This window comes from Grammomys surdaster, unplaced genomic scaffold, assembly GCF_004785775.1.
Source record: "Grammomys surdaster isolate TR1022 unplaced genomic scaffold, NIH_TR_1.0 1029, whole genome shotgun sequence".
In the NCBI taxonomy this organism is placed as follows: Eukaryota; Metazoa; Chordata; class Mammalia; order Rodentia; family Muridae; genus Grammomys; species Grammomys surdaster.
The window spans coordinates 20839-44537 of record NW_021605448.1 but is presented as its reverse complement, the minus strand read 5'-3'; the positions used below and the strand labels follow the sequence as shown (position 1 = coordinate 44537).

At 41.1% G+C, this 23699-nt stretch overlaps 1 protein-coding gene and 1 pseudogene across 1 annotated transcript in view; one reads left to right on the top strand and one right to left on the bottom strand.

Moving 5' to 3' along the window:
• Adgb (androglobin) overlaps positions 1-10332 on the top strand; it is a 133513-nt gene extending 123181 nt beyond the window's left edge. Inside the window, exons 35-37 of the mRNA XM_028783176.1 lie at positions 5653-5743; positions 6411-6594; positions 9907-10332. Of these exons, the coding sequence (XP_028639009.1) occupies positions 5653-5743; positions 6411-6594; positions 9907-10095 (464 nt within the window). The 3' untranslated portion in view covers positions 10096-10332. The remainder of the gene's footprint in view (positions 1-5652; positions 5744-6410; positions 6595-9906) is intronic.
• On the bottom strand, positions 1759-2977 carry LOC114634600 (annotated as a pseudogene).
• Positions 10333-23699: the final 13367 nt, after the last annotated feature.

The following is a 23699-nucleotide window of genomic DNA, read 5'->3' as shown; positions in this document are numbered from 1 at the left end:
TGTGTTCACAGCTGAGGACACAGTATGTCTCCCTGGCATATTAATCTAGATTTCTCCAATTGTGAACCCCCACCCCCCAGGTCTATAGCAAATGCTGGAATTAAAAGAAAATGCTGTTGACTAACAATTCTTAAGTAAAAACCAACCTTAGAAACTTGAGTCAAAATAGGAATTGGGGGTATAGTTCAATTGTAGAGCATTTGCCTCACACATGCAATGTTCTAAGTTCAATTTTAAGCACTAAAAAAAAAAAGCAAAATGAAAAAAAATAAAGTATGTGTGTATGTGGGGGAAGGGTGGGAGGGTAATTACAGGAAGACAGGTGAATTTTCCTAAATTCAAACACTAGTGGATGTAAGTGTAGAATAAATAGCTTCAAATAAGTGTCAAAGGAAGTCATCTGGATCAAGAGGAAGTAACCTCAGAAAGTGATTCAGACCTACACAGAAAGGTCATTCCATATATATTTGAAGAAATCAGAATCATCTTTCTGAATATGATTTTTTTTAATTGATTTGAGAAGAGTAATTGGAAAGCTGTACTGGCTGACTGCTGACACACAACCAACATGACAATAATAGTACAAATGGTGGCCAAAGAACAAGAGCTCTATAAGAAAAATGTTTTGCTTATCCTGCTTGCACGATTACTGATGTGATGCAAATGCAAATGTGTGTTCTGGAAACTACTGTTAGCAAAACTGAGGCAGTGATGAGAGGGCAGTCTATGGGGAGGAACATTTCCTTCAAACAGCAACCGCACCACCATCTCTATAGCCACAGAACTGTAGAACTGATACCAGAGCAAACTCAAACTTAGACGGAAAGAAAGATAACTGAGATATAAACTGAGAGATAAATGAAACAAGGACTACAAATCAAAATTCAAATGAGTAGCTACACTAACCTTGAAATGGGGTGGGGAATCGCAGAAGCAAGCATAGAAGGTAGAAAGGAAGAAATTAAAGCTAAACACAGAAAAATACGAAGGAATTATTAGAGTTACTATGAACAACTATATGCTGGCAATGACCTTAACTAGATGGGCAAATTTCTGGATGCACAACTTACAGCGATTAGATGATTTGGTTGACTGACTGATTGCTTGAGGCAAAGCTAGGAGATGGCTAGGAGTAGGTAATGTGCGTGATACGGATACAGGACTTCAAGTCTGCAGATTTAGTGCTTGGCAGCTTGGTAACAGGTGGATACACAGAGTTTGCTGGCCCGTTACTCTAGTGAAGCCATGAGCTCCAGGTTCAGGAAGAAACCATGTCTCAAAAAGTAGGTGGCCATAGTGAAAGACACCTGTTGATCTCTGGCTTCACACACACACACACACACGCACGCACGCACGCACGCACGCACGCACACCAAAATTATAAATAATTAAAATTTAAATACTTCATGATGAAGAAATAGAAAACCTAAATAGACCAACTGCAGGGCTGAATCCATAGAAAATTCTCCATCAGAGAAAAATCTCAGGACCAGCTATCTTCCCTGTTGTATTGAATCAGATATGTGTCAAACAACATGAGTTCTTATGTTTTTTATTGTTGTTGTTGTTTGCCTCCAAAAGTGACATTGAGAGAGAGAGAGAGAGAGAGAGAGAGAGAGAGAGAGAGAGAGAGAGAGAGAACTAAACAAACAAACACAAGATGTCTATCCCTTGGCCCCCTTCCCTCCCTCCTCCAGCTATTCTTCAGCAACCCCTAGGACTGAACTCTGGGCTAGGGCCAGGAATCAGGACATCTCCTCAAATTAGGTCAGCAAGGTTGAGGGGCATCTCTTTAACAGAGGTGTTGTAGAAAGTCTCAATGATTCATAGAGTCCACTTGTCTTCTTCTGTCACCATGTTAATATCCACACCCTTTCTGCCAAACCAACCACCTTGACCCATTCTGTAGATGTAGTTTTCTCTTTTGGTGGGAATGTCGTTGATGACTAAGGAAACCTGCTACACCTCAATTCTTCTGGCTAATGGGACAGTGGTAATTAATACTCTGCTAGAACCAGACCAGAACTCCCTCATGATCACATCTCGTTCCTTTTGGTCCATATCACCATGCATGGCAGAAACAGTGACATCCTGGGCATGCATCTTCTCAGTGAGCCAGTCCACCTTCCTTCTGGTAAAGATACAGATTACTGCCTGCATGATAGTCAGTGTTTCATTCAAGTCACATAATGTGTCAAACTTCCACTTCTCTCGTTCCACATTGATGCAGAATTGGAGGATACTGACCAGGGTCAACTCTTCCTTCTTGACAAGAATCCAAATAGGGCCTCTCATGAACTTCTTGGTCACCTCAAGGACAACAGAAGGCATCATAGCAGACAACAAAACTACCTATGTGATACTATTGAGCTTTTGGAATATATCACAGATCTGATCCTTGAACCCACAGCTTAACATTTCATCTGCTTCATCCAGGACAAACATCCTGATATACTTAGGGGACAATATCTCTGGTTAAGCATATCAGACACCCTGCTAGGGATGCCCATGATGATATGGGGAGCTTCCATTTGCAGCTTCTGCACCTCAGCATGCATGTTGGTGCCCTCATAACAGGCGTGACAAGAGGCACTCATGTAGTCTCCTTATTCCATAACCACATTTTACATCTGCTGAGCTAGTTCACCAGTGGGTGCCAGAACCAAAGCCTGAGTGGTTCTTAGTGATCTAACTTAACCTGCTACAGAATTGATATGGCAAATGTAGCTGTTTTCCCAGTCTCAGACTGGGCTTGAGAAATCACATCATAACCTTTGATAGAAGGAAGAATAGTTTGCTGCTGGATAGCAGAGGGCTTCTCAAAACCATAGGCATAAATACCACGGAGGAGGGATTCTGAGAAATTCATGTCATGGAAGTGATCTACAATCTCATTCTAGCTACTCTTAATGATGCCTTCCGGCTGGATCCCATGGGGGCCATTGTCTCTTGATTGAAAATCCTGACTCGAAGACATGATCCATAGACTCTAGACAGCATGAGTTTTCAAGCTATTCAAACTTATTCTGGAGATAGCATTGCACTGGCCTCAAGTCGGATAGGTACAGCAATACAAAAGAGCCAATATCCTGATGAAACTAGATGAAGAAAAAATTCTCAACCAAATCCGACAAACCCAACAGTTGGATCAGTCTTTAAGAGTGCTTGCTGATAGCGAAGAGGACCTGAGCTTTATTATTGGAATCCATGCCTTCAGGCTCACAACCACTTATAATTCCAGTTCCAGGGGAATCTGACATTTTCTTTTGACTTTCATGGCACATACACACTCATGTGCAGATTACCATCCCCCCCACACAACACACATACACACACACACACACACACACACGTAATTAAAAAGTAATCTTGAAAACCTAGACAAATCATATACAACAGAACATTAAAGTATTATTCACTGTGATTAAGCTGAAATCAAACCAAGGATATAACTACAGTTCAAAAGATCATTAAATTGGTTATGCCACACGAACAGAATGAAGAACAAAAAGCAGAGAGGCTGGTCCAAACTCAACCTGTCAATCAGAAACCCAGTCCTATGATAACCAAGCAATCCATACAGTATTTTATGGACCTAAGTATGAAGGTCCTGTGACCTAATTTACTAGCTCTAACAGTTCTGTATATAAGCACATTTCATCTGTAAACAGGGATGATGTCATTTCATTCCAATTTGAATAAGATTTGTTATTCTTCCTCTTGCCTAATTGCTCTGGTAAGGCCTCCCATACTATGTTGGCTGAAAGCAATGAAAATGAAAATCTTTATCTTATTCCAGACCTTAAAGATACTTTTTTTGACTCTGTTCTGTTCAGTAAAGTTAAACTGGTATCCATATGGCCTTTGTCTTATTCATTGAGAAATGAACATGGAGTATGAAAAGGCAAGTAAAGGGAGTGATCAGGAAAGACTTCATCGCACACTGTTCCGACACCATTGCCTACTAGAAAAGGTATCAATAGGATCAGTAGCTGAGTGGGCTATCTATGGGAGAAAAATAGGAGTACCTGGAGTCCTTGCAGGTCAGTGAATGTACTCTCAATGATATGTTAATACAAGACGTTCTACAGTTATCCAAACCCATACAGTGTATAAGACCTAGAGTGAGGCCTAAAGTAACTTGCAGCATTCGGGAGGTAATGGACATTGGGAATACTGACAATGAGGGAAGATATGTGTGTATTTGTAAAGGGTTAAGCAGAGTAGTTCCCAATATTGCTGTGAATCCAAAACTACTCTTAGGAATAAGAATTGAAATCGTAAAGAATAAGATGAAACAACTTTTTTCCTTTGTAATTTCTACATTTTTTTTCATGATATTAACAACAATTACTTCCAGTAGAGGGCTGGAGTTGGGCTCGTGGGATAAAGTACCTGCTTGCCACATAAGCCTGACAACCTGAGTTCACTCCCACAGTAGAAAGTCAGATGAGGTGGCCTGCGTCTGTCTCCTAGAGTTCCCGAGGATGGGAAGTGGGGAAAGGAGAACAAGGGGGCGGGAGGGTCACTGGCCAGCTGGCCTTGAGCGTAGAGCACAGCATCAGAAATAAGAGAAATTCTGTCTTTGGAAGGTGAAAGGTGAGGACTAACTCCCAAAAGTCATCCTCTGACCTCCCCTCACGTGCCAGGGTGTGTTTGCATGCTGACACATTGAAAGAAAAGAGAGAGAGAGAGAGAGAGAGAGAGAGAGAGAGAGAGAGAGAGAGAGACCTATTGTGGTTTGAAAGTCCTTTAAGAGGGTAACTGTAATTTTACCATGTGACCCAAGCCATTCTTGTTCACTGGAGATATCTAGGAAAAACAAACAAACAAACAAACAAACAAAAAAACCTAGATTCAGTGATATAGATTAAAGGCAGCCGCCACTAGCTTCTGGAGGATGGGGTTCCATAACAACAGACAGTGGGGGAGAAGGTTGCCATGACATTTGACAGTTGGGAAGCTCATTTGAATAATATAAAGGTCTTGAAGTTGTATTTTTTTGATCAAAGAACCTAATAGATTTATTTAAAGTATTGCATTGCATTCTTCAAGTTGGGTGGGGTTTGCTTTGATTGGTTTGGTTTTGCTGGGAAACTATGCTTTCTTTTTAATTTGAAGACTTGGGGGGCTTGGAAGAGTCAAAGGGTCACTATTATCTAAAGACCTAAATTTTTATTAAACCTTTTCTTGTGGCTCCCTATGGGTGCATGGAATAAAGTTGTTCCTTTGGCCTTTGGTGTGCTTATTTTATGTATTGCTTAATCCAGTGGGAGGTACAACACTTAAGAACATTTAAATTATGTGTACCATAGTGCTTAGCATGACTATCAGACATTTCTCAAACTCTTTAAATTTTCAATCATTTAACTTGCTTATGATGAAACTTTGTAATTTGAACTAAGAGTCTGTTTTCCCTCCTTCATTTACCTGTAATTAGAAAAGAATATGTTGCTATTTGTTCATTTAGCTATACATAAGTATATAACAAACAGAGGCTAACTATAAAGTGTAATTCATAAGAGTATTTCAATAAAATCATAACAAAAGCACGAGGTTGTTCCTAAACAGAAAACATTGCTTTCGACCAGGAGATATAATAGCAATTTGGTTATTTAATTATGGAAACCTATATGCTTTGCTTTTCAACAGTGGTCCGAACACGATCTCCGACAATTTTGGAAACATCTCCACAACAAATCCGTAAAGCACTAGAATTTTTGGATTTCAGTCATTATGTGCGGTAAGTTGTACATACCATATGTACAGATATGTACAGACAAGTGTGTTTACAGATTCTTAGATATATCCCCAATGAGCAGTTGCTAAGTAACCAAAAAGTTGAAATTAAATGCTTACTATGTCTTAATTCTGTGTAAGGCTTTAGAGCTGCATGATTTTGAAACATAAATTTGTCACGTTTCATTATTTCAATCACCAATTCATTTATGTGACTTTTGTAAAAAAAAAATTCCTTTTGATATAAAGTCCTTTGATACCCACTACTATTATTTCATGAAGTTATGTTTTCTTCAGAACTAAATAATAGGATTAATAAAGTCTATCATACATGCTTATGTGTTTGAGAATGTTGTCAACTTACTAACTGGATAAATTCAAAAGTAAATCCCACAAAATACCCATAGTTTTGAACACCAGTACCACACTCACTTTATGTAATGATGTATTTGAGTTTACAGATATTCTTCACAATATTTTATTAAAATATCAATGAGTCAGTATACAGTATCTAACCCATTTTTAAAAAGTTAATGTTTTATTCTGCCGTCCCTCATGTTCGGGTTGACTCACTGATAACACAATTCTAAATTACTTTGCATTCTGCAATAACGTTAACTTTCAAGTTCTCAAATGATGTTATTTTCATTTGGTCGACATTCTACATTAAGGAAAACAACTGATGAGGCCGTGTTGCTGACAGATGAACTGATTAAGCAGCGAGCAATGCAGAAGGCAGAAGAAATCCACCAGTTCCAGCAGTACCGCTCCCGTATCCTCAGCATCAGAGACACTGATCGGGAAGAACGTTTTAAGCTAAAGGATGAGGTTGTGGAAATGTATGGGAAGATGCGGGTAAGTCTAGTAGTACACTTGGTAACATTTGCCAAGCTCATTTGTAATAGTAAAAAGAAATCACACTTATTATCTTATCTGAATAGAAAGAAGTCTTAACATTTGACACTACAGTTTACCAGCTCCCAGAAAGGATGGGTATATGTCTATGTATCTTATTCATTCACAGCCTCCTTAAAACTCCACTAACCCATCATAATAGGAATCTGTCTTATGAGATGAGTGTAGAGAACTATTGGGGAAACTACCTGAGTTGAGACAGGCTGGCTGTGGGAAGATACGTTAGAATCTACCTGCTTGCTCACCACATTCACACAGGATACCCCACAGGCCCAGCAGGCTGGTACCATGGATGTTATAGAGAGAGAGTGGAATGGAATATAAGGAAGTTTACTTGGTTTACATTTATTTAAAAGGCACAGATCAAAACCACAACTCTTCACTGTGGGTGGCCATTATCCCCGCCCCATTCCTGCAGCAGCATGGAGGTGCTTAATGCAGACATAGTCCAAAGAAAAGCTTTATGTGCCCTGGAAGGCCTAAGTTAATTTTAAAAAAGACTGTGGTACTAGAAATGGAGAGACACGGTAAATGTGTAAGGATGGCTTCCATCTGTGGTGATAGGGATTTATTGCTTTCCTCTTCCTTCCCTCACACTCATAAATATGCATGACTATACTCAAACATCCTCATATAGATACATAGATATACACCACACTAACAGACATACATATACATAAACACGCATACACACACAGTCACACATACACTTACAGATGCTACACACACTCATACATACACATACAGGCAGACACAAACACACACACTCATGCCTACACATATAGTAGACACACACACACACACACACACACACACACAGAAGCACCGAGAGCTACAGAACTTTCTAGGTATTTTATCCATCTTTGTCCTTCTTTGATATGGTCTGTCTTTAGTAGCCAAAGGGACCTGCCATTCAGGATAAACTTTTGTATTCTCTGGTAACAATCTCACTATTTCAGTGTCTGATGCAAGGATCTGGCAAACATGTATATGTGTATGTATATGTATATATGTATATGTGTATGTGTATGTGTGTGTGTGTGTGTGTGTATGTGTATGTGTATGTGTATGTGTATGTGTATGTGTATGTGTATGTATATGTATATATGTATATATATGGAAACTTTTTGTCTCTGTGGGTCCTATGGCTTTTTGTCCAGCACATATATGGCTTCTAGTTACTTCACCCTACCAATAGTAACACAAAATCAAAGATAATACTTAACTGGTTGGGAATTCATCAAATAAGCAAGCCTCTATTTAGGAAAAAAAATCAAACCAACACTAGACAGATATGTTTCATAGGCTTCAGCTTACCAAACCCTGGGATTTCTCATTCTGAGATTGCAGCTCAGTGAAGGTCCTTCTTATGCTTATTAAGACACTTAGTGAGGCTGAAAGAGATCTTATGCAGAAAACTCTCCTGTGACTATTATGGCAGTGATATATAATATATAAGGCTATATAAGGGACCATGCTGAACTGAGAATGGCAATTCTGCCATGACATTTCTATCCAGAAATAGCACACTATTGCCAGTGGCATTTCATTGATTAGAGTAAACCACATGGCCACACACATCTTCAAAGATGGAGCCAACTTTGGTTGAATGTGTGACATAAAGCACTGTAAAACAATCCGTTTCTAGTACCTAAGCATCCTGGTTGCTGTACTTTGTTTCTGTGGCTTTACCAATCTGATACAGATGGCAAGAAGTTAACTTGAGCTTGAAAGAGAATGTAGAAGTATTTATCCATTGCACCAATGGCATAATCATGCTTCGTTTTGATTTTTAAAGTTATATTTCATGTATTTCCTCATTGTTTAACACAAAAGTATAATATAGACTCGAAATATGAATGCATTTAAAATCTGTGTCTCCTAGAGAAGGCCTTCATTCTGGTTTATTCTTATGCTTGAAAGGGAAGAATGGTAATTGTGTTTGAAAAAATGAATCAGAATCGATAAATTGTTGCTAAAATTTCATAGATTCAGTATAATATAATATATCATCAGAATTAGGAAATTTCAAGGTCGCTTGTCTATCTGTGTTTAGTAGCTGATAGACAAAGGTGATGTTGAGAAGACATATTTACCAGGAACAGCGAATTTAGAGCTTAGTTATTTGAGGGTAGGGTACTTTTATTTTGACTGAAGCCATTTAAATAGAAACCCAACAGTAACATTTCTTTTCAAGCAGGAGACAGTAATTCTCTAAAAAACATCCCCTCCAGTTAACTGGCATACATGCACCTGACTTTACCCACACCCCTAGGATGTCTGTGTCTTGCTCATTCTCTTTTCCTTAGCTAGCGCTGTCATCTTGTACATGAACTTCATCATGAAGTTTGCTTTAAGAATCCAACTTTAGGGTAGTTATTATAGTTTTATTTCATCAGAAGCATTTTGAAGTCTGACTCTGACATCCAGGTATGCCAGCCTCTCAGAAAAAAATCATACCAGTTGCAGAAATGTGGGGAGGAAACAAACAAACAAACAAACAATTCAGCATGAAGAGAACACTTGCCTTTTGAGAAAGTTCTGTTTATGTTAGAATCAGTCCACTAACCCTTGTTATTCCGTTGTGTTGGGTTTGAAGCAGTAAGCATCAGTGAGGAAAGAGAAAATGAGAAAGCAACCAGGGAGACAGGAAGAGTTAGTAATGTGACATTCAGTGAGCCAAGAGCCATCCACTGATGGCAAAGAGCTCCTTAGATAGGAAGAGAATGGAGAAGTAAGCTCGGATCCAGCAGCACGCTGCTGGCCAGTGTCCTAGATAAATACTGTCATCTAGTCTCATAGGAAGAGAGAAAGATAGTGCGCTAGGTACTCAGAATACCTGCCCAGCCCAGATCCATCTTGTCTGAGCTAGGATGCAGGTGGCAAGTTAGTGATCTATTGAGCACAGTTGCCGTGTAACTGGCAGATTGATCCAGAACTTATTCAAAGCAAAGTTCTGCTACCAAAACCTCTACCAACTTCTCTACCTTTATCCATTTTCTTTCCTCACTGGTACTTACTATGTTTTTTGTATTCATTCCATGTTAAAATCTCACTTGCCATCCATCACAGTTTCACATTTTAATTCTAAGTGATAAAGGACAAACCCAGAGCTTGTCTTCAGTGACTCTTCCCCATTAGTCTGTTGACATCAGGAAAGGAAAAGTATTTATTTTTGTTTGTTTGCTTGGTTTCTGGTACTTCTGCTTATTATCAGTGAGACTGACAAGTGTGGAATTTGTCTTGGAATAGGACTCTGTGGATGAAGCCCGGCAGAAGATTCTTGATATTCGAGAAGAATACAGAAGGAAGCTGCTGGAGGCTGAGCGTCTGAGGATGGAAGCGTTGGCAGCCCAGGAAGCTGCAGTGAAAGTGGAGCTAGAGAAGAAGTCTCCAGCTTCTGACCCACAAAAGAAGAAGAAAGGAGGAAAGAAAAAGTAATGTCCCGCCCCGTGCATTGCCCCACCCCGTGGTGCACTATGCCACAGGGGAAGGAATATTGGATGCACTATCAGTCAGGTCACCTCTTGATCAAACGTTAGGTCAGTTGAAACCAGAGAAAATGTTCCTCACTCATGGTTTTTACATTTTAATGTTAACATGTTGGTTTTTGTTACAAAGGATTTGAAGGCACTAGCTTCTCAAATGATCTAATTTCATTAAAAATTGTTAACAAATGCTTAGGTTGTAATAACATTCTGTGGTTTTCACTTTGAACTTCCTGCATTAAAATAAATTCGTGAATACATAGTGCATGTGTGTATGTGTGTATGCGTGTGTGTCTGTGTGTGTGTTTCTGAGTGCATGCATGTGTATGTGTGTGTATGTGTGTATGTGTGTGTGTGTGTGTGTGTGTGTGTTTCCCTGTCATGCATTTAGGGGGCAGAAACACTTTGGAAAAGGGCTGTCTCTTCTTTGACATCCTTTGAGCAGGGTATCTCCTTTCTACCACTTGCTGTGAACTCCAAGCTGGCTGGCCTCTAAGCTTCCAGATGAGATAATTCTGTATCCACTTCCCTCCTAGTGCAAAGGAGCACTAGGACTGCAGATGTGCTAACATGTGGCACTATACATAGGTTCTAGGAAATTGTAACACAAGGCATCAGACTCTCATGACAACTGCCTTGTATCCACTGAGGCATTTTATTTCAAATTATGTTCTGGGAGGTGATTGCAGGTATTCTATAAAAACAGCAAGGGCTCGTAACTGCAGAGCCATTTCTCCAGTCCCCTGAATATTTAACCGGTAGCAAAACAAGACCCTAAATAAGTCAAGATTATCTTTGAAAAAAAGATCAATAAAGGTAGGTATGTGTTGTCCTTAAAAGAAGTAGTTTCAAATTTGAAATGCTTTAACATAGAATCTTCATAATTGCATCATTTAAAAAAAAAGCTGAACTTTGATTAAATAACACATTATGGGGCAAAATGGTTTCATAGCAACTGACAGGGTATCAGGACTCAGAGCCTGGCAGTCAGCATGGGGACCTGGCAGAGATACTGTGATCACAACCACAAGCCTTTCACACTCTCAGAACTTTTTTTCTGTAAAACAGACATTTCTTATGCACTTATTTTTTTCAAAAATGCAATGAGCAGATCATCTGGGGAGAACAGTGGGAAAGTATCTCTCCAGAAGCTTCTAGCACTGCACCCTGATGGAAGCCACCATAGTGCTTTTTAGTCAAAATCGCTTCACTCTGATGGATGCTTTGGGGTTATTTTTACCCTTAGCAAAATCTTTGTTTAAATCATTTAATCTGGCCTACACATTCATGGCCAAATGACTTTTGACAAGGGTACCAAGAATTAAAAACGGAAAAAGGAAGCCTTCAATAAATGATCTGGGTGGGGTGAGGTTTCAGAAGAAAAAAGCCAACTACACCTACATTTCAACCAAGATTCTACCAAGCTGATTGACAGCTTATTTTTTTATGACTGTGTAGTATTGGAATGTTTCAAGCCAAAGATAAAAGTATTATGGACAAATGTTACTCCCGTAATAGCTACTCATTTCCCAGGTCTGTGTCTCACCTCCTTTTGACTATCAGATACAACCTCTCGTCCCAGTACTAACCAGGTCTGACATGTGTAAGGCTAAACCTTTTTGGTTCAGCTAGGAGACTACTAGCATTTATCAACCCCAAAGCTAAGCATGTCACCACATAGCCTCTAAGCATATTGAGTCTAAGCATATTGAGGTAGGTTGGCCAAACTCATTAGGGTGGCTAGAGCCCAGGTTTGTACCCTAAAACTACAGCCTGATATTTGACTTTTGTCATGAAACACAGTTACAAAACGTGGAAATGACACAAGATTAGATGCTTGTTTGCAGGCCGCCAAAGCAAAAGGCAGCCACAAAACACCAAAAGTTAGCGTTATCTCCTAGTTGGACTGGAAGTCCCTCTCAATATTGAGTGAACTGATATCACAAGTAAAGACCACCCCCGTGGTGCTTCACCACCAGCAAGTGGCCAGAGGAAGAGTTTTCTTTCACTGCATGCTCAGACAATTCCTTTTTTTTTTTTTTTTTTTTTTTTGGTGTACGATAGCTAGCAGGTCAACAGAAGTAGCAGGAAACTTCTTTTACCCCATTGGTCCAGGATTCTTCCCCAACTGAAGAGAAGTCAGAATCAGCAAGAGGCCTTGTGAGCAATTTCCACTATGAAAAGAAGAACATACTTTTTGTAGAGGAAATGGACGACTGTGAGAGCCTGGAGCCTGCTTAGTTTCCCCTGATGTTTTATGAAGTAGCCAAGTATGGAACAGCTTAGCAGCCAGGGGCTCCAAATGGCTGGGGCAATAAACACTCCCCTTTTCTGATAATGTACCTGGCAACCTGTTGGAAACCTTTGAACCCTACCTATAGCAGGTTGCATGGATACCTCCTTTAAACTAAGGAATTCTGTTTCTTCACTTAGCAGCTCCTTGATAATGTCCTGTCCTGGTTGTATTTAAACACTGTGGTAGTTTGAATATGCTTGGCCCAGGGAGTGACACTATTAGGAGGTATGGCCTTGTTGGAGTAAGTGTGAACTTGTTGTAGGAAATGTGTCTCTGTGGGGATGGGCTTCTGGATCCTCCTCCTAGCTGCCTGAAAGACAGTCTTTTCTGGTTGCCTTCGATTCAAGATGTAGAACTCTTAGCTCCTTCTCTACCACCACGTCTGCTTGTGTGCTGCCATGCTTCCTGATACGACAATAATGAGCTAAACTTCTGAAACTGCAAGCCAGCCCCAATTAAATGTTTGCTTTTATAAGAGTTGCCTTGAGTTCGAGGCCAGCCTGGTCTACAGAGTGAGTTCCAGGACAGCCAGGGCTACACAGAGAAACCCTGTCTTGAAAAACAAAAACAAAAACAAAAGAGTTGCCTTGGTCATGGTGTCTCTTCACAGCAATGGAAATCTTAACTAAGTCAAACAACCTGAAAACAAGAGAGAGAGGCTGATCAAGTTTAGGCTGGTTTTACCTGTATGCACAGTAAGGCAGTATCCTCTGAGTGAAGTTTTAGGGAGAATTCCTGTTTAGCATCTGATGCCTATGAGTAGTGAGAAGTCCATCTGATTAAAATCATATCTTATGTCCAAATCAAAAGGGCATATGCATTAAAGAAACACAAAATCAAGCTTATCGATTGAAATCAAGGGAACACCACACTTTACCTCTCTAGTGATCAGAAGCTCCTCCTCCTGAACTCCATGTAACAGAGGTTACAAACAATACTGTGTGGCCCTTGCGTGTTCTAAGGGTTCTTCCAGGGTCTAGGGCTAGCATGTAATGTACTGATCTGGACTGTTGCTTTGCTCTTACATAAAAGTTACTTTAAAACTCTTCAATGTCTGGACTAAAGAACTGGAGAATTTTCAGTTCTTCTAACCAGATCTCAAGAATCTGGAAGCACCTGGTTCAGACAGCAACCTCCTGTAAGAGTTATGATTTGCTTACCATCCTAGGTATGAATGGAGGTATGTATAGCCAACCAAGCTGGCATTAGTGTCAGTTGCTCTCCAGGCCAGCAAACACAACACTACATGACTAGGAGCTTGGCACTGATGATGTGCAGGACAAACAACAGTGTTGGTAAGGAAATGTCGTTATGTAAGACTCCAAAGAAGCCGTCATTGCTACATCGATTCTCAAGCCAGGCACGTTCCAAATGTCAAGGGTATGAAACCTATCCTCAATTATTTTAAGTCAGCATTAGAAATTCTCGCTTTCATAAAGAAAGTAAAATCATTTTATTAGTGTTCTTTTCTAGGTGGGTCTTCACATCTGTTCTATAATTTGGCTGGAATTTTGTGGTTAAAAACGAAAGAAAATTTGGTCATGAGGCACACCCAAGTTTGCTGAGGTGTGACATGATTTAGAGCCTCAGACACAAGCTGAGTAATTCAGTGTCTACAGCAATCCTAATCAGACAGGATGTAAAATTAAGTAACCCAAAGGGAAAAGTTTAACGTAGTGCGTGAAGCCCGTTCAGTCTTAGCTGAGTATGTGCGCATGCACTTGACCTTGCGCATGCGCACCTGTGCACATCATGTGTGGCGGACACACGCTGTGGAGCTCCTATGGAGGGGAGAACAGAGGACAAATTTGTCAAGAAGGGTCTCTTTCTATCTTGTGTTTTAGGACAAACCAAACTAAGACACCTATGCTAGGATATCATGTGACTTTACCCACATCTTGTCAGTCCATTGAGCCCTCACAGCCTACGGTACGTTTGTTTTCTCATGAACAAGACAGGGAATAAAAGCTACATATTGGTAAATCAGCAGAGATTCAAAGCCTTCTCTTAGTTCTTCCACAGTATTTCTTTTACACTCCTTCCTCTCATTCATCCTCTTTCTCTTAGCTGCTAGGAGACACGCTCTTACTTACATTTCAAGGGAAGATCTCCTGCTTTACGTTGTTTGGTGCCTTTTATCTTCCAGAAAACGTTTTAAAAGATGTATTCATTGAGCCGGGCGGTGGTGGCGCACGCCTTTAATCCCAGCACTTGGGGAGGCAGAGCCAGGCGGATTTCTGAGTTCGAGGTCAGCCTGGCCTACAGAGTGAGTTCCAGGACAGCCAGAACTAACACAGAGAAACCGTCTCGAAAAACCAAAAAAAAAAAAGATGTATTCATTGTTTATGGGTATGAGTGTTTTTCTCGCATGTACATAACTGTACTCCATCCATGCTTGATGTTCAAGGAGGCCAGAAGAGGACATCAGATCGCCTGAGACTGGAGTTATAGACACTAGCAAGCTGCTGTGCCTGTCCTGGGAACTGTCCTCAGCATATGCAGCCAGCACTCTTAAATCACTGAGCCATCTCCCCCAGCCTCTGTTTTGTATGTCTTAAAGCAAGCCATCAAAGAATAAGGTCCTTGGCAGTTCTTCTGAAACCAGATGGTGGTTATGCTGATAACTCCCTCCCCTGCAGTGATTTTCCTGAGAGGGCTCCCAGCTTGAGGACTGAAGTCGAAACTTGTGGGTTCTTTGGAAACTCAGTTGGATGGTGTTTTGATGGGGCAAACATGGGAGGGAACATTTCATTAAAGTGGACACAGGGTGAAAGGCTGAGGCAGACTTGTGAAGGAATGTTTTGCTGAAGCAGACACAGGAGAAAAGATGTTCTGGTAAAGCAAGCATGTGAAAGGACACATGATGAAAGACTCTTTGATAACGACACACATGTATTGGGCTTCCTTACATTGCTTAGTTGAGTTGTGTTTGTTGGGACCTCATAGAGAGAAACACACCAAAAATCTTCTGGTAGTGTACTGCAGTTTGTTGTCGCTTCTGAGGACTTGGGCTGATTGGATGCACATGCTGAGGCAAGACACGTGGAGGACATGTGATGTTTGGAGAGTATAAGTAGGACTCCATGGAGTGACATGGACAGGGCTTGGCTTGTTGGTGCAGCTAGCTGCGCAATGCTTGTGGGACTCACTTCTTTACTGAACTTTGATTCCCTGAGAGAGGCACAGCTGAGAACTTCTCCTGCTGGTCCCTCCTGCTGACTTGTGCTGAGGCTGAGGCCTGGCTAGGTCTCTGCTAGGTTGTGTCACTGCTGTTTACTCTACTGAACTGGACTTCTGGTGTATCTGTAAGGTGTTTTCGAGCAGATCAAGCTGCCTCTGCCTGCTAACCTGTGAACTGAACTGGTGGTTTCCAGACAACACAGACAGGAGTTGCTCCAAAGAACCTTTCTAAACAGGTACACTTCCCCCATATCCTTTCTTTGCCACTACCTATGGTGGGTGGTGGGTTACAAGGAAGGTTAAAGCATTTATGAACCATCACTAAAAATAAGATTAAAAAAATTAAAGTTACAGAGGGCAGAGGCGAACAGTAGACCATTGTCTCACTACCTCGCCTAGCCCCACTGATCAGTGCCTACAGCTAGTGGGTGAGTACAGTCAGCGTTCAGAGTTACTGTGAACACTCTGTCATCATGAACACACTATCATAGTCTTGTTGCCACACCTCTTCTCCACTCAAAATGCAGACATGAAGCAATATGAGAGAGGAATAATGACCAGTAGATGATCAGGATTTATACCATACATGAAAACAAACACCTTCCTATTCACACGAAAAGGCCTATTTTACCTTGAGATCCCAAATTAGAGACCCATCTTGATGTGTGGAAAGAGAACCTAACTAGACCCAGAAAATGTGGCCACCCAAGATCAGTCCAGACCCTTAGTTATAAAACAAAGTTAGTAGCTTGCTCTTCTCACTCAGGAGTTGTAGGCTGCACTGCCCGTGGCCGACTGCCAGGCCTCTACTCTGCCATCATGATCTCTCTAGAACTACTAGCCAAACTAATCTCCCTCTTCCTTAGAGAACCACTGATCATGGTACTTTATCACAGCCAGACAAGAGTAATTGATATGCTCACTTTCCTTAAACTGTTTTCATTCTTAGATAAGGTCTCAGCAAACTGCAAAGGCTGGCCTTGAACTTCTGATCCTCATAGTTCAGCATCATAATAGCTAGCCCACACCAACCAGTTCTATCTCTCTTCTTTATGTAATGCTATTAACTTAGAGTCATTTGGGAACTTGTGGTTTACTTTTAAGAAAATATTTAAAAATAAAATTATAGCACAAGAATTTAAGGGCACAGTAAACATTAAGCAGTCAGTTAAAACACTCAGAAGTGGTAACGCCATTATGTAAAGAGCCAAATTAACTGCTTGCTCTTTTCCCACCAGAGCTGTGTTCCTGCATAAAGCAAAATGTCTTGGGTTCAAATAAACATGTCCAGATTTTTAACTGTCCCACACATCTTGTCTTTGTACCCAGTGCAGTGTGGAATCAACTTTTGAATACATATCCTTTTTTAAAATATTAAAATCAAGCTATCATTTTAAGATCAAATAAACATTGCTTGATTTTTAAATGAAAACTTTATTACTCCTAAAACAGTTATGCAAACTTAGCACAAATTTTCAAAAACTGTTATGATAAAAAGTTAGTAAGTAAGCTATCACTGTGTGAGGTACGACTATCAATTTGGTAAATTGTCGAGTTAGTTGCAGTAGATGAGATACCAACTTAACTACTTCCCTACTAGTTTTTAAAAAGTTTTGCTTTAGTTTATGTGTTTGTGTGTGTATGTGTCGGTGATTTCCCTTCATGAATGTCTATGTATGTCTTCATGTATGTCTGTGCACCACATGCATGTTGAGCTCCTTGATAAGACCAGAAAAGACATTGGAGCCTCTAAACCTGGGGTTAGGTAGACATGAGATATGGTGTTTGCCAGTCAAGTGTAGGTCCAGGTCTCTGGAAGAGCAACTAGTGTTTTTAACTATGGCATCATCTCTCCAGCCTGAGAATTTGATACACCTGTACACTATATTACATCATATTTGCCCCTACCCGACTTCTTCCTCCAATTGTTCCAGATTCATCCCTACTCTCTTGCTCTCTCCTATACCCCTACCAAACTCTTTTCTTTTTTAAAATAGTAATTCTCCAAGTCCAACTTGTGAATCTTGGGTCTGAACTGCAGGGCACATTCAATGAACAGATGGCAGACCTTTGAAGGCCCTGAAAGTCAAGGAGCCTCAAAGACTCTAAATGAATACCCTAAGAGAGCATGGGACATCCAGAGAGGCCAGAGTGTACCAGCACTAGACAACAACTCTATTGGCCAATCACTCTTTGCTTCTTGTCTGTGCTTATCTCTCCTTGGACACCATTCCATGGGTTTAAAAACAAACAAACAAACAAACAAACAAAAAACAGCAGCTGGCAAATGAGGAACGATGCAGAGTCAGAAGGCCTTGCTTTCTGCCTTTTCCCAGGCTCACAGGCTTGGCTTGGATCCAAGCATGAGGATGAAATTTCAAATTGCATGACCATCTGAGTTTTTATTCTAATGGTGGGGAGGAGCTATGTGATGACTGTGCTAAGCTTTTAATGCCAAATTAATAGCTGCTTAGTATCCAAGACCTCACTGAGAGCCTCCATGTGGCCTATATTAGGATTTTCTAAAGGAAAAGAATGGACAGAATGAATATATATTAAAACTGGATTTCCTAGATTGACTTAGAAGCCCTGACCTCGGTAGTTCAACAACGGCTCCCCTACAGCGGAGAGGCTGAGAGCTGGTAGCTGCTTGATTCATGATGCTTAATAGGTCAGTAGTCTTGAACTGGCACTGGAGGCCTGGAAGATTTCCAGAGAGCTACTGTCTCCAGTGCATATGGTAAGGACAAAGATTTGATCTCAGTGAAGGATGGTGCCCGGCAGCAGAGTAGGTGATTAACCAGCAAGATGTGAAAGTAACTGAGACAGTGCTTTCTGTCTCCCTTTAAGCATGGTTCCCTTGACACTTTGGACTTTCTTTAATGCTCCCACCCCCACCATTCAGCTGCTTGTCTATCATGTGGCTGACCACAATACCTGCCTTAACTCACAGGGAATGACTCTTCTCTACTTTCCTTTCCTGAGCAGCTGCCATACTTTATTTCTTCCTTGTGTATGGGAGGGTAGGGGTGAAGAGTTCTTTTAAATGCTAATAAAATGGCCCCAAGCTTTCTTTTGTGTTCATTTTTAAATTCTTTTGTTAGTGATGCTAAGAACTCCAAGAGGGAACTCCAATTTCTCTAGTAAAATCCATCAACTCTGGTGAGAGACAACCCCCCCCCCCAATTCTCCATAACAAAATGGAAGCCAGCATTCTATAAGACACCTGCCCAAAATGAAGTGCTCACAGGAGGTTATGCAGGGAGCCAAACGGAAGTCAGAAGCCAGATTTGCTATCTTACAACAACCCTCTCTAAAGACCCAACTGCAGGGGGAGGGGTGAATAATGTGGAGGGCGGTGGAAGAATTGGAAATGGAGGGGTGGATTTCATCACAAAGCAGTCGTGCAAGAATGATGTTATCAAATGGAAGGAAGGAAGGAACGAAGGAAGGAGGGGAGGACAGATGGACGAGGCTCCTACTTCATGGGCTCCTTCCAAAGGGAGTAAGCACTCAGTGGTGTCAGATCATTCTAAAAACCCACCTCTTAAAGGTCCTTCCACATTTGAGTCACCCTATTGGAGATGAACTCTGCAGTATTTAACCCTTCCATTACATATGGAAAGAGAGTCAGAGGCAGGTTTGAATACTGCTGAGTGTCTTTTGGCAATGTGGGGCTAATAGCTAACATCAAAGGAGGCTTTTTATGATTTTATAGCTGGATCTACAGCTAGAAGGAATTAAAGGCAAGTACTAAGTTTCGGATAGTCCTGCAGTTGGAGAAGCCATTCGCTTCTGTGATGTGATTAGGGTCGGAAGTGAGTGAAAACCCAATCCTTCCAGCCTCCACATCTGCCCCCTAACCCCAGCCCCTCCACCAGAATTGATGCTTTCTCCACACCTTACAGGTGTAGGAAGAGGACAGGACAGATTCCTACTTGTGGGAACTATATTATCAGCTCCTCCGCCACAGAATCCATACACTTGTCGACACACTTGAGGCTGTTTTTTTTTCTTCACGTTTAAGTTCACTTTTCTTTTTTGCGCAGAAAATTCCCTTCTCATGCAGTGCAAGGAGAAATTAGTGTCCCAGAAGTGTTTAGCCTGGAATGCCAGACAAGGCGCCATTTCCCAGATTCTCCAGTAGAGGGCACCAGGGGACCAGCGTGCAGGCTGAGTAGTCTCGGGGAGATTATGCAACGAGGAGGACGCAGACTCCAGGGACTGAGGTGGCTGACGCGGGAGAAAACCCGCACAGCTGCGGCCCAAGAGGCCGAGTCCCCAGAGGGCAGGACGGTATTCAGGAATCTTCCTCCTTCCCATGAAACCCTGGAAATTGCTTTAGTTGTTTTTCTGGTTGACTTGAGGCTGCATACAGCTGTCAGCTGCCTGTGAACGGGGTGACACTGCCTCAGTGCTGGCGATTGTTTCCTAAGGAGACGGCCCAGAATCCTTTTTTTTTTTTTGATACTAAATAATAATAGTTATTAAAGACACCAACCATCTCTTGTGCCGCTCCTCTGTGCCTTCAGGGTGCTAGGGGATGGGCAAGCATCATGTAGCTTTTCCTACCAATTTTTTTCCCTCCCACCTGCTGTCAAGGGTCCTGCTAGCAGCTTGCATCAGCCTCCCCGCTGAGTTAAACACAGCTTGTTAGAAACCCAGAGAGGGAAGAAGAGAAGCATAGGACATCAGTCTCTTCCCAAGTATCCCCAAATACATTCCACTTACTTACTCTGGAAAGGGCATTTGCCCTTGTTCAGAGGGTGAGAAGGGTTCTGCACATGGGGATTTACCCAACTCAGCTTCCTCCTGCTGCTAAGTTACTGCTTAGGTATTTGGTTTGTTCTGCTTTTAATTTCCTTCAAATGTTATCAGTGCTCTGGCTGGATACTGTATTTAGAAGAAGAATCCTGGTAAAGCAGGAGATGAGAGATATTATGGAATTCTCTCTGGGTAGGGAAATGGCCTGGTAGTCTGTGCCTTTTATTACGTTATAAGAAAAACCTTAAATTACTTTTTAAAAATTAAAATATCAAAACCAGGCTTGTTTCATTGAAGACTGAGGGGATTTGGAAAACATAGATCTGGAGGAAGAGAACATAAATGAACTTACAGTCCAGAGATGGTGGTTGCCATGTAATTCATTGTATACATAGATGCATACATGTTGTGTTTTAAAGTGTTATATTAGTCATAGTGGCTACAATACATTACTTCCCTCCGAAAAATATCCATAATTCAAATATTTCCATGTTAATCTTCATCATGGATCAGGTAAATGTAACATAATGTATCCAATTAATGCAGGAAGGAAGGACAAGGAGGGGTCTCATCATTTTCAGTATTTTGTTTCTGACATCACTAAGTTAGTATGTTTTGAACACTCTGGTACTTTTCCCCTCCCCCTGGGGAGATTGCTAGAAGAGAAATTGAAGGTGGAGGAGTATTTTCAGATATTCTGAGTATGTATGCAAATGCTTTCCCAGAATCATGGTGCCAGTTTGTATTCTAGCCAACTGAAGGTCAGAATTTTGTCAGTTTTGTTACAAAGAAGCCTTTCTCATTGTTTTAACTTGCATTCCTGTGTCTTTTCAGATTTTTTTAGAAAGGATCTTTGCAAAGGATCAACAAACAGATTCACAAACTAAAAACCACAAGTAGAAGACAAGGTTCAAGGGAGACCTGGAGGCCGAGTGTGGAGGTGTTTAAGACTTGCTGAGACCAGGTCTCTTCTCTCTTCATAAAGTGACGCTCATGGGCATCTGACCTGCATGGATTGGATGCTCTCATCTCCCTGAAATAACTATGCTGAATAGTCGTCAAGTGGGTGGTCTTAGGAAGACTTTGGGATATGATTGGCTAATAGAAGTAGAAGATCCCTCAAATGGGTTGGCAGGCTTGTCAAGGATACACCCTGGAAACTTTGCTTGCCCCTCGCCATGTGAGCACACAATGAAAAGACAACATCTGGGATCCAGGAACTGGCCTTACTGGACAGCAAACTGGTCAGTGCTTTGATTTTGGACTTGGCAGTCTCCAGATCTGTGAGAAGCACATTCTTTTTTTTTTTTTTTTTTAATAGTGGTGTTCTGTGAGAGTAGCTTGGGGGGCAGAGTGTTCAATAGCTATTGATGCTGGGGAGGAGATGGCTCCAGGGATTCAGATTAGAGTGAATTTTGAATTTGGTCACTCACCTGTGATGATTGTAAGACCTACCCCGTTCACAAAGTACCAGAAATGCTGAGAAGTTTTGGCCTCACATGAGGTAGAACTGTGGCTTGTAGGGGAGATGGAGTTTGACAAGTGGATCATCCTATGACTCAAGCCCCAGAGTGTGTGTCAAGTATGGGTGGGTTCATGTCATTTCTTGTCTGTAACTGAATCTCCTTGCCAATGTCACTTCCCTTATTCTAGTGCATATGGAAGCCACGGGGAAGCTATGTTGGAAGGAGACCATTAGGGAACAGCCATGTAGCGGGGAGGCAACTCCATTTGCTCAAGTACCAATTTGCTGAAAAGTAATTTGCCAGAAACCTAATTTACAAAGTTTTAAGAAAGCTTAAGAAGTTTGAATTTCAGTCAGCCTTGCCTAACACTGCTTACATCTGCAGCATTTACCCAGGCTTTTTTTTTTTTTTTTTTTTTAGCAAGGCCAAAGCTAAGTTCAGAGGCAGGTGCAAGAACAGGCAGCAGAAGTAAGGGCAGAAATGAAGCTAATGCTTACGTACAGAACCTTCAATGAGTCAGGAAAATTGGTCATTTTTCAAGTTAATTTTAGCAAACTGGCTTTCAACACATTGGCTCCTTTCCCTGTTTGGTACCGTCTCCCAGAAATACCTCCTTTTGCTTTTTTCTATAGAATTGTTTCCAACCAAGGTACTTTATCTGAGCCTCGAGATTGTCCCATTCCTAAGAATACCCACAACATTCAACTTTTTCACACAGAACATAAAGATTTAAGCACCACCTGGCTCAACCTGGATGCAGACTCTGAGAAAAGCTGAGTCAAACTACGTGAATAGTCAAAGAGCCCAGAGCTGGAGAAATTCTTACAAGTGACACAAAGAAGTTTACACAGGATATTTTGAAATGATACTCCTCAGTGAAAAACACTAAAATAAGGAGAGCATCCATCTCAGGATAAACAGCTGGAAGATGGCTTTGGAGAAGTATCTTTCATGGATGCAAGATGATGGTCTGGGAGTCCTTTGTGGATAGACTTTTGTAATTATCAGAAGTTCGTCATGGCCTTTGCAGTTAATACAGTCATTTTGTTTTTAAGATGTCACAAAGATGACACCATTTTGATCCTTACTTTTATGTGTATGAAGTTTCCATGGTGACAGACTGTTGGAAATGGGCTCACTCACCAGTTTTCCTTACTTACCCACATGCACCTCTATATCCCAATATGTTCATGCACTTCCAATCTTCAACACTGAGCAAAAGTACGCAACTGGCAAGGTCTGCTCCCTCTGATTTCTTCTGCCCCAGGGGTGAGTTGTCAAGCATTTGATCCACTCCAGGAAAATGGTATTCAAAAGCTTGGTGTTCATAAGAGAGAAACAGACAGGAAGTGATGGCTGGAAGTCACTTTCTGCCAATTTGTAGACATTTTCCTAATTTAAGACTAGATCTGGATCTTTTTCATCATTTACTGTTGAAGCTATGGAAGGTAGGAGACCTCAGGGAAAATTAGAGATGGTAGGGGATGCTCAGAAAAACAAACCCTAGCCAAAACTCATCTTTCTGCCATTGAGTCATGACAGAAACCCATTAGGTGTGTGTTATTTGCTATGTACCATGGTGGTTCCTGAGAAATCTCAAGTTCACTATATGTACAGTGTATGCATACAGGGAAGAGAAACTTATTCATAGAAATTTTAACACAGTGTTTATGTATTAAATTCTAAGGTCTTAGGTTGATTGTAATATGAGGTGGGATAATAAATATCTCAGCAGATGTGGTATGGGAATTCAAACGGTGACTAAGGAAGTTGCAAGAGTAGGCTAGAGAAAGGGTCAAAGGTGAATTGATGTATGGTCCCAAAAGATAAATGAGGAAATGAAGTTGACCA